This window comes from Salmo trutta, chromosome 1 (assembly GCF_901001165.1).
Source record: "Salmo trutta chromosome 1, fSalTru1.1, whole genome shotgun sequence".
Classification (NCBI taxonomy): Eukaryota; Metazoa; Chordata; class Actinopteri; order Salmoniformes; family Salmonidae; genus Salmo; species Salmo trutta.
The window spans coordinates 56,231,395-56,246,138 of record NC_042957.1 but is presented as its reverse complement, the minus strand read 5'-3'; the positions used below and the strand labels follow the sequence as shown (position 1 = coordinate 56,246,138).

The following is a 14,744-nucleotide window of genomic DNA, read 5'->3' as shown; positions in this document are numbered from 1 at the left end:
TCTCTGTGAAGAAGTAAACATCATCCTAGATAAAGTGGGTGACATAGACCATCTGGTTGCCTGAGTCACAGCTATGTCGTCTGCTTTAGGAACAAACAATCCCTTAGCAGAGAATACAATGCACTGTCATTGTCACTACTATGACATCTGGCGCTAAAATATGACCAGTGGCAAGGAGATGGCGCTCACACACGACTCACTGTACGATCAATCATCCATTGTGTTTCAAAACCCATGGTAATAACTGTAAATAAATACTATGTTAGTCATTAACCCAATCAGAGTTGAATTTTCCCTCAATACTTTAGTCTGTGGCACAAATGAGCCTGACCTCAGAAAATGCTCTTCTATATCCTCCTGTGGTGGTGGTACCTTTCTGTCTGTGCTACTAGTGATGATCTGGTACTCCTCAGGGTGGTAGCAGACACTTCTAACCAGAGTATACACTATCTGCTGCTTCTATTTGTTTCACTATTTCACTGTTAGTATTTGATTCTATTTGTTCAACTATTAGTCCTTTCTTCATATCAATAGCATTGTAACCAGATTATGATATGAATAAACATGAGCCAAAGGTGCTTGTGGTTTTTGAAAATGTTGTTTAACTGGTAGTTCCTAACACAGTACAGTGGTTTCATGCCCACTAATGACCTTCTAAGGCATAAAGGTATCTATAATACAATTATTTGGTGGGTGCTTATTTGTCGTATTTCATGCATGTACAAGTGTGTATTAATATGCATGTGTGAATTGGAAATGTGTATTTTTGCATACCCCAACTCTCCTTGAGACACCCTCGGAAAGTGGGGTCACGACCAGGGTTTGCCATTGTCAGCGGCGACCCTATTTGTACTTTGTAATGCTCATGGTTCTTTATCTCCATCATTGTTGTTTATCTTTATCTCTATGGTGCTTTATCTTCTTGATCTTTACCTGTCCCTCCCCTCCCCGCTGGCAATCCTCTTGCAGCCTCTGGTGGTGGCGATGGCTGTCACTCACACCCATGCTGTGGGCGTTGTGCACAGTCATCATCAGCTTGCCAGTCTCAAGAGTGAAGCCACAGATCTTACCATCATTCCAGGCTGAAAGAAAACAACACAAAAAAATGACTGAGAAATACAAACATGAATGCGTGACAGAAAGTATTGTTGTTCTTTCATCTGAGTTAAAAATGGCACAACTGTTGTTGCCCAACTAAATCACCACCAGAAGAATGCATTTGCATTTCCAGACAGCAGACACGGCTTATAATAGAAAGCCCCTGAGTTTCTGCTGCTAAGAAATGGAATGGGAAATCCACCACTGATGATGCTCCTGCCGTCAATTATGAATTCCACAGCGTTGCAGCCAGGTCATGTTGGGCACAGTGATATGTAGCACTTCTTTAGAGGTTTCCATATGCCACATCCAGATGTCATTTTCAGAACGTAGCAAAGAGCTCAGATGAGCCACTGTGAGCTATACATCAATATATACATGTTAAGTTAAAGCACTTATCAGTCCATAATGAATTGATCTAGCTATTGACTATGATAAATATCATGCTTAACCTCTCTTGGGAATGTGGGACGTGACCGTCCCACCTGCGGGACACACTATTCAACAGCCAGTGAAATAGCAGGGCGGCAAATTCAAAACAACCAAAATCTCATAATTCAAATTTCTCACACATACAAGTATTATACACCATTTTATAGATAAGACTCGTCAATCCAACCACATTGTCCGATTTCAAAAAGGCTTTACGGCGAAAGCAAAACATTAGATTATGTTAGGACACCACCAAACAAGAAAAGCCACACAGCCATTTTCCAAGCAAGAAGAGGCGTCACAAAAACCAGAAATACAGCTAAAATTAAGCACTAACCTTTGATCTTCATCAGATGGCACTCATAGGACTTCATGTTACACAATACATGTATGTTTTGCTCGATAAAGTTCATATTTATATCCAAAAACCCCATTTTACATTGGCCCGTAATGTTCAGAAATGTTTTTCCTTCAAAAACTTCCTGTGAATGAGCACATCAATTTATAGAAATACTCATCATAAACGTTGATAAAATATTAAACTGTTATTCTAAGAATTATAGATAAACATCTCCTTAATGCAACCGCTGACAGATTTCAAAAAAGGTTCACGGGGAAAGCACACTTTGCAATAATCTGAGTACGGCGCTCAGAAAACAACAGCAGGCAATACAGAAACCCGCCATTTTGGAGTCATCTAAAATCATAAATAGCATTATAAATATTCACTTACCTTTGATCTTCATCAGAATGCATTCCCAGGATCCTAGGTCCACAATAAATGTTGTTTTGCTCGATAAAGTCCATAATTTATGTCCAAATATCTCCTTGTTGTTTGCGCCTTCAGTAAGCTACTCCAAATGTAGGAAGCGCGCTGAAAATTTCACGACGAAAAGTCCAAAAAAGTTATATTTACGTTCGTAGAAACATGTCAAACGATGTATAGCATCAATCTTTAGGGCCTTTTTAACATAAAACTTAACCTCTCTAGGGCAGGCGGGACGAAATCGTCCCACCTACGTAACAGCCAGTTGAATCCTGTGGCGCGATTTTCAAATACCTTAGAAATGCTATTACTTCAATTTCTCAAACATATGACTATTTTACAGCTATTTAAAGACAAGACTCTCGTTAATCTAACCACACTGTCCGAGTTCAAAAAGGCTTTACAACGAAAGCAAAACATTAGATTATGTCAGCAGAGTACCCAGCCAGAAATAATCAGACACCCATTTTTCAAGCTAGCATATAATGTCACAAAAACCCAGAAGACAGCTAAATGCAGCACTAACCTTTGATGATCTTCATCAGATGACACACCTAGGACATTATGTTATACAATACATGCATGTTTTGTTCAATCAAGTTCATATTTATATAAAAAAACAGCTTTTTACATTAGCATGTGACGTTCAGAACTAGCATACCCCCCGCAAACTTCCGGCAAATTTACTAACAATTTACTAAATTACTCACGATAAACGTTCACAAAAAGCATAATTATTTTAAGAATTATAGATACAGAACTCCTCTATGCACTCGATATGTCCGATTTTAAAATAGCTTTTCGGTGAAAGCACATTTTGCAATATTCTAAGTAGATAGCCCGGCATCACAGGGCTAGCTATTTAGACACCCAGCAAGTTTAGCACTCACCAAAGTCAGATTTACTATTAGAAAAGTTTGATTACCTTTCCTGTTCTTCATCAGAATGCACTCCCAGGACTTCTACTTCAATAACAAATGTAGGTTTGGTCCAAAATAATCCATAGTTATGTTCCAACAGCGACGTTTTGTTCGTGCGTTCAAGACACTATCCCAATGGTAAATAACGGTCATGCGCACGGCACATTTCGTGACAAAAGATTTCTAAATATTTCATTACCGTACTTTGAAGCATGTCAACTGCTGTTTAAAATCAATTTTAATGCAATTTTTCTCGTAAAAACGCGATAATATTCTGACCGGGAATCTGCAATTAGGTAAACAGCCGAAAGAAAATACAGCACGGGGTCGAATCGGGCACGCGCCTAATTCCTTTGTCCTCTTATCGGCCACTTGGCAAAGGCGATTATGTGTTTCAGCCTGAGGCTGCCTCGTCATCGTTCAACTTTTTCCCGGGCTCTGAGAGCCTATGGAAGCCGTAGGAAGTGTCACGTTACAGCTAAGATCCCCACTCTTCAATAAACAGAGACAAGAAGAACGACTCCTTGTCAGACAGGCCACTTCCTGCATGAAACCTTCTCAGGTTTTTGCCTGCCATATGAGTTCTGTTATACTCACAGACACAATTCAAACAGTTTTAGAAACTTTAGGGTGTTTTCTATCCAAAGCCAATAATTATATGCATATTCTAGTTACTGGGCAGGAGTAGTAACCAGATTAAATCGGGTACGTTTTTTATCCGGCCGTGTAAATACTGCCCCCTACCCCCAACAGGTTAAATAATATTCCAACCGGATGATTCCAATGTCTTGAAAAATGTAATGGAACACAGCTATCTCTCACGTGTATGCGCGCCAATGAACTCATATCCTTTCCTGAGTCAACAACTTCCAACTTCCTTTGTTCGCTCTCTGTTCAACATAGAAGCCTCAAACAACTTTCTAAAGACTGTTGACATCTAGTGGAAGCCGTAGGAACTGCAAAATGAGCCCTAAGTCACTGTGTATTAGATAGGCAATCACTTAAACACTACAGCCTCAGATTTCCCACTTCCTGGTTGGATTTTTCTCAGGGTTTTGCCTGCCATATGAGTTCTGTTATACTCACAGACATCATTCAAACAGTTTTAGAAACTTCAGAGTTTTCTATCCAAATCTTCTAATAATATGCATATCCTACCTTCTGAGTCTGAGTAGCAGGCAGTTTAATTTGGGCACGCCTTTCATCCGGACGTCAAAATACTGCCCCCTACCCTAGAGAAGTTAACAATTTCTATTTTGGAGGACACAGGACATGATTTACAGTAAATGATAGTATAGCCCCCTCTACTGGTGTCATTTAAAAAGGCAAATGGGCTTCAAAATGAACAGCCAGTCAAGCAGAATCAGTTCCCTATTTGCATTCAGTAGGAGACTGACCCTGCACACAAATGGAATGTGATGGCGTATATGATGTGACCTTTTAACCTGTTGTGTCACTCACATCGTTCACGGCGCTGTTATGGCTGGTGGTGATCAGGTGATGAACTCCTCTTTGAAGTCAGTATTGTTGAAACAGTAGATCTGTGTCCCTTCTGTGACCACAAAGAACTGGTGACCATCACCACAGGGCGCTATGGATGTCACACCTTCTCCAGCTGAACCTTCCTGCCAAAGAGTAGAAACCAAAGAATACACATACAGGTAGTATTCATTATGTAGTACAGTGGTGTATTAGATGCTTTTGGAAGATGCACACAGGATTACTGAAGTGAGAGAATAACTATAAAAGTGAATAGACCTCCATTCCAGACACTTGACTCACTTGATGTGTTTGAAGTTGGATGAGGATCCTGAACAGAGGGAACGTGCCATCTCCTGAGCCGACAATATGTTGCCTGTCTTCATCACAGATTGTGTTCACCCCATGTAGACAACAAGGGGAAATGCATGCTGAATTCTGAGTTTTATACTGCAGTCTATCTAACTAAGCCAGATATTAAAGTCCTCTTACCGTGTTCCTTTTTTGAAGCCACCTTGCTGAACTTCTGTTTCACTGGGCCACGGCCCATTAAGAAGCTTCGTCTTGAGATTGACTTTCAGGATATCCCCACTAGTGCCACAGTAGAAATAGCTGCCTTCCTCAGGGATCTGTACCAAGAAGTAACAAGTTATTCAGGCTGCAAACTGCTGCAAGACTTAAATATGTTGAGGAAATGACGCTCTCACAAAGGAAGGGTCATACTATTCACGTGTTTAAATGTATCATGTATCAGTGCGACTTCTTTTTTTTGTGTGTGCCTACATTTTTCAACATAGGTGCACACATACTCCTTGTATGAAAGGTCAGCACAGAGCCCTGTGTATAGCCATGTGTTCTGATATTGTAATTACCCAAATGCATTTCACAATTGTTTTCAGCTGCCCTGTCTGACATTCAGTGTGTGTGATCTTGTGGGGAAGATCAAGTTCCCAAACGCGGAGAGTGTCGCTACAAGAAGATGATCCATATCCTTATAGGCCTTTAGCTGTGACATTTCATTAGGTGGGCAATGCCAAAATTATACAAAAATAGCTCTATTTAGATATACATACTGTTCTGCCTATACAGTTGGTAGAGCATGGTGTTTGCAACGCCAGGTTTGTGGGTTCGATTCCCACGGGGGGCCAGCACAGAAGAAAAAAAAAATAATGAAATGTATGCATTCACTACTGTAAGTCGCTCTGGATAAGAGCATCTGCTAAATGACTAAAATGTAAATGTCACTTGTGTTGGAGTATTGCAGAGTAAGGCAGTGACCACCACTGTGGGCTGTGGCTGGGCTTTCACAAATGGATTCTGTTTTCTATATTCCACACCACTATATGGACATTAGACACACACAGTTATTCAGTTAAAATGTATGAATATGACTATTTGTAACTATTATATTATAACAGAGGATCTGAGTCAAATGTCAGTATTTCACAAAGTTTGACACACTATTGCTATGGCTAGTACCTGCCATCATCGTGACCCCCAAGGGTCACCAGGTACTTGACATTGAGGGGAGAAGGCCAATCCTTCCACTTAGGCTTTGTGGAGCTGCAGGTGAGCATATATTAATCTCTTGGCAAAGTCCCATATTATAACATCATCCTGTTCAAAGAATGATAAAGACCAGCTAATTATCACAGTTTTCTTTCATCTTTGCATTAGTCCATTACCTTGAAGAACATGAAAGTGACCTGACCACGAGGCAACATACTTTCCACCTTTGGACACAGTGAGACAGGAGACATTGTTGGTGTGGCCATGCATAAACTCCTGTTTCTTTTTTGTCAGGCTTTTGAGGATGATATTGCAGCCCAGTGCATAGATAAGGTGCTCTCTGTTAGGGTTGACTTTTACTCCAAATATTACATGACCTGGTAAACAAAAGACACACAGCGTATTTTGGGTAATGTGTTTGACTGAGAAAATTATTGCATCAACTGAAAATTGTGTTGATGGCTAGCCGCTGACTTGTTTTATGTTGGCATTTGGGCATGTCGTTTTGGGAAAACTTCCCATTCCCATTCTTCCCATTCTAAATCAACTAATATGGTAGCTTTATGACTTTTTAAATATTTTTTTACCATTATTTTAACTTTGTGCAACCAGTAGGAGTAGTAACACCAATGATGGTAAGAGCAATGAGACATTTTAGGTAAATTAGGATTTTCTGAAATGGAGGCCACAAATGCTGAAATCTAAGGTCATTAATCCTTTAAAAATAATGATCATTTTGAGGTCAGTTAAATTTAAGGCCAGTCAAGTTCTTCCACACCGATCTCGACAAACCATTTCTATATGAACCTCGCTTTGTGCACAGGGGCATTGTCATGCTGATCGTTGCTTCCAGAGGCAGTTTGGAACTCGGTAGTGAGTGTTGCAACCGAGGACAGACTATTTTTATGGGCTACATGCTTCAACATTTGGCAGTCCCGTTCTGTGAGCTTGTGTGGCCTACCACTTTGTGGCTGAGCTGTTGTTTCTCCTAGATCTTTTCACTTCAAAATAAGAGCACTTACAGTTGACCGGAGCAGCTCTAGCAGGGCAGAAATGTGATGAACTGACTTGTTGGAAAGGTGGTATCCTGTGATGGTGCCACGTTGAAAATCACTGAGCTCTTCAGTAAGGCCATTCTACTGTCAATGTTTGTGTATGGAGATCGATTTTCTACACCTGTCAGCAACGGGTGTGGCTGGAATATATATCTGCACAGTATGTTTGTGTATGGTTCTCATGATTTAGGATTGGGTGTTGAGGGACCACTTGTCACATTGTCCAAGGTGTGTTTGTGTTATGGTAAACAATGCATTTTCTGTCCAGATAAAGATAGTAATACAGCTTTGAAAAAGACCCACCACTGACCAAATGTTTTTGTTTTCCAGTCCAACAGGAGTGCATCCCTGAGGCCATCCGGTGCATGGATCTCCTGTGCCAGTGTGATCCGAGTGCGAGAGTCCAGGTGTAGGGACTACAGCAGATCGAGAATGTGGACGGACAAGTTAGTAACTCATCAAATGTGATACAACATTGTATAAAACATTTGAATTTTGAGATTTTGACTATTGTCTCCCCTTTTCCCCATGTTTTAGACATAAGGCGTGACATGCAGAACATCTTCAGGCGTCCCCTATGAGAAACAGTGCATGATGTTCAACGCCACCCTCGGCAAGGAGGTCTGCCGGAAGTGATGGCTCTCCGATCCTTAGATGTACTCTCTCTCTCTCGCTGTCTCTCTAGTTAAGCAGTCTAGAGGATTTTCTTAGGGTTAGTCCTATCGAAATCTATTCTTATTTGGAGCTCAATGGAATCATTGACGTTTCAGGCACCTCCACCATGACACAGTTACAGAATATTCTCACTGAGGTGAATCTTGTGGGCTCAATGTTTTTACCATACAAACCACAGAAACTGTTTTGTTCCATGAATGCATCTGTTGTACATGACTAATCAAATGACCTGTGAAGTCAGACATGTCAGTCTCTTTCAGATGATCCCTCAACCACTGTTGGTCCTCCTTAGTGATCTCACAGCTCAGAGGGTTTTAACTTTCCTCTTGAGAAACAGAATCAGAAGTACAGTCGTCGCAAGACTTTACTTCTTTCGGGGCAAATAGTACCCTAGACTGTCCTGATCATCATCTAGTTGAGCATTCCAGATAAATCCTCCATCCCAGCAGGAATGTCCCTTCCACATAATGCTAAATACTCATATGATTTTTCAGCTCAGCATTCTTAGGGAAACATTTGCCACAAGTGGTGTTCTCTGTGTTGTAAGAACATGGAGTGAGTCAAGTCGTTGTCCAGTGAGTGAGGGTTGGCTGCATAGTGTTTAGTTAGTAGCCTAGTTGTGGTTCACTTCCACTAGAAGGTCCTTATTATTCCCTCCAGGTGTTTCTTCAGGCTGTTGGGGATGGGCCCAACATTTTTGCCACACGAACAACAAAAACGGTTTTCTTCCAATGACTGCACCTGTTGAGCCTGACTAATCAAATGACTGACTTGACTTAAGCCCATGGCTCCTATGAGTAGCATAGGCCAGTTGATGCCATTCTCAGTCATTTCTTCCTGTACATCTCTCCTCCATGTGTTTCTAGGTCAGTGTTTCCCAACGCTGGTCCTCCAGTACCCCCAAAAGTACACATTTACATTGTAGCCCTGGGCAAATTCAGCTCATTGAGGGTTTGATGATTAGTTGACAAATTGAATCGGGTGTGCTTGTCCAGGGTTACAATAAAAATGTGTTTTTATATATTCATTCTCGTCAATGACAACATTCTAGAACTGAGTTATGACTCATCTGTGTCTGGTATCCAGGGTAATCTGGTTAATGATTATGTAATGTTGATTATGTGGCTCTTTACTTGTAGAATGTTGACAGTTCTGTAGAACACATTGTATTGCTAAGATGCGCAATCTTTACTTAATAGCTACACAGGAAACACTTTATTCCTCATGCTGGCCCTGACCAAACCGGTAAGTTTCCCCTCATTATAACTGCACTCCTCCACATGGCCAGATTTATAGTGGTCTTCTCCCCTTTTAATGCTCATGCTCATCCTTGAAAAATACCATAACGTCTGAAATAGTTGACATACTGTACAAACAATTATCTAGGCTAAGTAAAACAAAATGTATTGTTTATCTACTGCTCTGCTAACTAGCTAGCTAGCTAAAGTGTAGTCAGTGGCTAGCTAAGACAGAGAAAGGGGACAAGAAGTTCCACACTTTATTCAATTAATCTCAATATAGCACATGGATTCCACATGGATTGGGCACAGAAGGCCTCTGATCGGGCAGGTGAATGGTAGCTGACAGTGTCGGCTAGAGATGACATGCAGGAGCTTCCTGCAGGAAGTCTTGCATGAGGTCTTTGTTGCTAATTAGCATTTTGAATTTTAGAGAGTAAATTGAGGCAAATATTGATAAAACTCACCATTGTTTTTTTATTATTATTATTTTGATTTATTTAACCATTATTTAACTAGGCAAGTCAGTTAAGAACAAATTCTTATTTACAATGACGGCCTATCCGGTTATCAAAACGTCACGCCAAGGTAAGCCTACACCAAACACATACTTAATTTGAAGTGTTTCTAAAATCTCCTATGCGAATAATGAATGGTGGAAAAACGATTGGAAACATTTTCGTGTTTGACCGCTAGGTTTTCTGGGTATTATGACGCATCCACTGTGGAGCTCATTGTGGCCGACCGGTGGCTTCAAAGCTCTTCAATGGGCAATACATAGCATCAGCATTCCAGGGTTATATACATATCATTGGGTCTAACAGTCATCTCGCGCCGAACTGTGCATGTGAATCCGTCAAATAAAAGGCACTCCTTTGATATAAAGTTGTTTTTGTCGAAAATGAAAACGTGTCAGTTTGTTACTTTCACGAGGATGGAGTAATAATATGTTGAGCTACTTAAAGGAAAACCACCCGAAAACTGTCTTTTGGTATTTGTTTCATTAGTCTGTTGTTGATTTAGTCCCAAATGTTTTGCTTGTCAGCTATCAAGGTTTCAAAATATGTAGCTTTCAAAATACAGAAATCTGGCCCATATGATGCATTTTGCATCATATGATGCTGGTTTTGCAAGCCAAAATTTTGGGACAACAGTGGCAAGAAAAGTATGTGAACCCTTTGGAATTATCTGGATTTCTGCATAAATTGGTCATAAAATTACATCTGATCTTCATCTAAGTCACAACAATAGACAAACAGTCTGCTTAAACTATTAACACCCAAAGTATTATATTTTTCTTGTCTATATTGTATACATAATTTAAACATTCACAATGTAGGTTTGAAAAAGTATGTGAACCCCAAGGCTAATGACTTCTCCAAAAGCTAATTGGAGTCAGCTAACCTGGAGTCCAATCAATGAGAAGAGATTGGAGATGTTGGTTAGAGCTGCTTTGCCCTATAAAAACATTCACAACATTTAAGTTTGCTATTCACAAGAAGCATTGCCTGGTGTGAACCATGCCTCAAACAAAAGAGATCTCAGAAGACCTACGATTAAGAATTGTTGAATTGTATACAGCTGGAAAGGGTTACAAAAGTATCTCTAAAAGCCTTGATGTGCATCAGTCCATGGTAAGACAAATTGTCTATAAATGGAGAAAGTTCAGCACTGTTTCTACTCTCCATAGGAGTGGCCATCCTGCAAAGATGACTGCAAGAGCACAGTGCAGAATGCTCAATGAGGTTAAGAAGAATCCTAGAGTGTCAGCTAAAGACTTACAGAAATCTCTGGAACATGCTAACATCTCTGCTGACGAGTCTACGATACGTAAAACACTAAACAAGAATGGTGTTCATGGGAGAAGACCACGGAAGAAGCCTCTGCTGTCAATTTTTTTTTATTGCTGCACATCTGAAGTTCGCAAAAGAGCATCTGGATGTTCCACAGCACTACTGGAAAAATATTCTGTGGACAGATGAAACTAAAGTTGAGTTATTTGGAAGGAACATACAACACTGTGGAGGAAAAAAAGGCAGAGAACACCAACATCAAAACTTCATCCTAACTGAAAAGTATGTTGAAGGGAGCATCATGGTTTGGAGCTGCTATGCTGCCTCAGGGCCTGGACAGCTTGCTATCATCAACGGGAAAATGAATTCCCAAGTTTATCAAGACATTTTGCAGGAGAATGTAAGGCTATCTGTCCGCCAATTGAAGCTCAACAGAAGTTGGGTGATGCAACAGGACAACGACCCAAAACACAAATCAACAACAGAATGGCTTCAACAGAAGAAAATACGCCTTCTGGAGTGGCCCAGTCAGAATCCTGACCTCAACCTGATTGCGATGTTGTGGCATGACCTCGAGCGGTTCACACCAGACATCCCAAGAATATTGCTGAACTGAAACGGCTAAGTAGAGATGGGTCCAAAATTCCTCCTGACCTTTGTGCAGGTCTGATCCGGCACAACAAAAAACGTTTGGTTGAGATTATTGCTGCCAATGGAGGGTTAACCAGTTATTAAATCCAAGGGTTCACATACTTTTCCCACCCTGCACTGTGAATGTTTACACAGTGTGTTCAATAAAGACATTAACATTTATAATTGTTTGTGTGTTATTAGTTTAAGCAGACTGTTTGTCTATTTTTGTGACTTAAAATTTGCTCTGATCTTCATCTATAAACAATTTGTGCAGAAGTCCAGGTAATTCCAAAGGGTTCACATTCTTTCTCTTGCCACTGTATATCAGCAATGGACTAATGAAACAAATGCAAGAAGTTAGTTTGGGGTGGAATTTTCCTTTAAGACATTGGCCTTAAGTCTAGGTTGTGCCTTTAGACTTAAAAAATTAACAACTAGGAATATATTTTCACTTCTCTCATTGACATCTCAAACCCCGGTCTGGTCTGCCGAGTCTGCTTGGCAAGTGTTCCCGGAAGTCTTGTTATGTTGGACCTCTGGGTTTAGAAAATTGTACTTAAAGCAATATAGGGCAATAATGGCGTCTTGTTGTTGGCACTACCTCCACCATGGTTCGTTGAACAAAGCCTATGGGGAAATGAATGGAGTTTTTGTAGGGTCCACTAGCTATGTGATATTATTCTGGATTTTTTTCTGATCGACTGAACACAGTAATCAGTTCAGAAGAGATGACTAAAGTCTAGCTAGTAAGGACGTACCAGTATCAACAGCATCAAGCTCAAGAAGTGAAACGTCTTGTGTGTCTCCAGCCTACTGGTAAACATTTACGAAGCACTCTCACTTTTTAGCTTCGACACTGATTGCCAACTAAACTTTTTTCATAGCCATCGAGGTAGCAACGGTTGGCCCAGGAGCACCTCTGTGCATGCGCAGACAAAATGTTTGACTCATATTTGACCCCGTTGAGGGAGAGATTACAATGTTTCAAACCTTTCAATGGACTCAATTTTCTCTCATGATTTTGTCCAATGACTCATGGTGCAACGTGAATTGTGTGATAAGTTTGACAGAACCTCTAATAATATTATATTTAATTTCTATAGTGCTTTAGATTACACTCCACCATCCAGGCAAGCACACTCTCCTCTGCTTCCATTGCTCCTCCAAGAACAAGAATGACGCAGGTGGGTACATTGGCTGACTTCATAGCTGTCCTTTTTTGCATAATGTGTTGTGACTCAGTGCCCCTTGAAGCCTCAACAAAAGTGAGGGTCATGCAAGGGCTTCACCGTTCAGTGTAGGGGTCTTTATTGGGGTCACATCCGGCTCAGACCACCCAGCTTTGTGGAAGACACCCATTCATGACCATGTGAGCTGGAGCGCAGGCTTGTCTTTGCCATGATGACAAATGGGGGAAAAAGTCATAATCCTATGACCTTTGGCACCCTAATGAAAGAGCGTATTTAGTGAAAAGCTGCATTTGACCTCTAGACTCGCATCGTCAGGAGAAATACGAAGAACATCGAAGCTACAAGAATCACTCTTTAGAATGTCTCACACCAAAGATGAAGTATTTGGTATAGCCTAATACGGACCTCATGCATAATAGCCTGAAAGACCTTTTCTTCCAAATGCCAAACCGTCATGATTTCTGTTTACCCCCCATTTACTGCAGATGGCAGTGTTTTGAAGGAAACGATGGGTTCACAGAATTTTTTTTCATTCTGCAGATTTTATGAACAGTGTCAGCACAAATCCTGATGAATGAGCTCCCTGCTAGTTATGACTGACATGGGACTGTGACCAAAGACAGACCCCAGTGGAAGAAGATTGTTGCGGCGTTATGTCCCACCCAGGACGAAAAGGACTAGGTAAAGACACTTATGATTGGTAGTAATGTGTCAGGGACCTTTTCACAATGGTCTCACTGTGATTTTGAGTGTCAATTTTAGTGCCCATTGACTAATGTCCTCTCATATTTATGAGAGGACATCAGTCAATTGTTGAGTCATTGTTGGAAGCAACAATAACATTTCAGTGCAGAAGATAAAACCTGAGGACAGTCAGAACACAGCAATTCCTGCAGATGGATGTGTAAAAAGACAGAAGAGGTGTAGGACAATAGGACACCATGTCGGAACTGAAATATCTAGATCAACAAAACATAGCCAGATCTTAAACTGATCCCCATAGAATTGAAAGTGAACAGACAACTCCTTCACATAGAACCCCTCAGTTTTAAGTCAGCCTAAACAGTGGTCTAAAAAGCACAGTGTGGGGTCTCTGTGTGCAGTGGTGACGTTACTCACGCTCGAGTAATCCAAGCTTTTTCCCCCTCTGATATCGTTGTTCAAGAACTATTTGAGGAACAGCATGTTCATTGAAGGTTAGCCAGGAAAGAGAGGAGACAGGGCTCGCCCATTCTAAGACATTATAGTTCCCCTTGCATGGGCAGCCCTGAGACATTCTCCTCTGTTTGACCCTGCTGATCTGGGCCTGTCCGGCAGCACTCCAGTGTGACCACAGGCTTTAGATGGGCCTGATTGTCTCAGCAGGTCTCGGCAGGTGGCTAATTGGATAAGCTTTTAATCTTCACACTATCGCCGCCCTGCTGGATCAGAGGCACAGGGAGGCAGAGATCAGTCCTTTGGTAAAATACTTAGTAAACATTTCAGGGGTATAATATTTACAATATCCTTATGGACAACAGAAACACGACTCACTAAAGATAACTAGCAGGATGCATTCAGATGATAACAATGATTTAATCTGATTTGGGGACTGTGGAAATGGAATCAGACATAATTCAAATAACATCAAATTAAGAGATTTAAACAACAACAAAAAATCTGAAAGGACAATGTAGACAAGTGTTGAAGGCTCTGTTATGCTACTTGGATTGCCTCAATTTATACAAAGTCCACATACTGTGGCATACAGTTGTTTTTACCAAACCACAAATAAACTCTCATCTGGCCTCAATGTCCCTGCACTGCCTGTAGAGTGTCATTCCAGCAGTCTTCTCTGACACAGCACAGAAATGTTTATAAAGTATACCCACACAGGCAGACATACCCAGACAGGCCAAAATAGAGTAATTGATCGCTCCTCCACTCATCCGGGAGCAAGCGGTAATCTCCAGTTAC

General features: G+C 40.9%; 1 protein-coding gene across 2 annotated transcripts in view; it reads left to right on the top strand.

Moving 5' to 3' along the window:
• Positions 1-10,080, top strand: part of LOC115201796 (acyl-coenzyme A thioesterase 1) — a 38,282-nt gene extending 28,202 nt beyond the window's left edge. For both annotated transcript variants that reach the window (XM_029765674.1, XM_029765675.1), the window contains exons 5-6: positions 7,590-7,705; positions 7,797-10,080. In XM_029765674.1, the coding sequence (XP_029621534.1) occupies positions 7,590-7,611 (22 nt within the window). In that variant the 3' untranslated portion in view covers positions 7,612-7,705; positions 7,797-10,080. The remainder of the gene's footprint in view (positions 1-7,589; positions 7,706-7,796) is intronic.
• Positions 10,081-14,744: the final 4,664 nt, after the last annotated feature.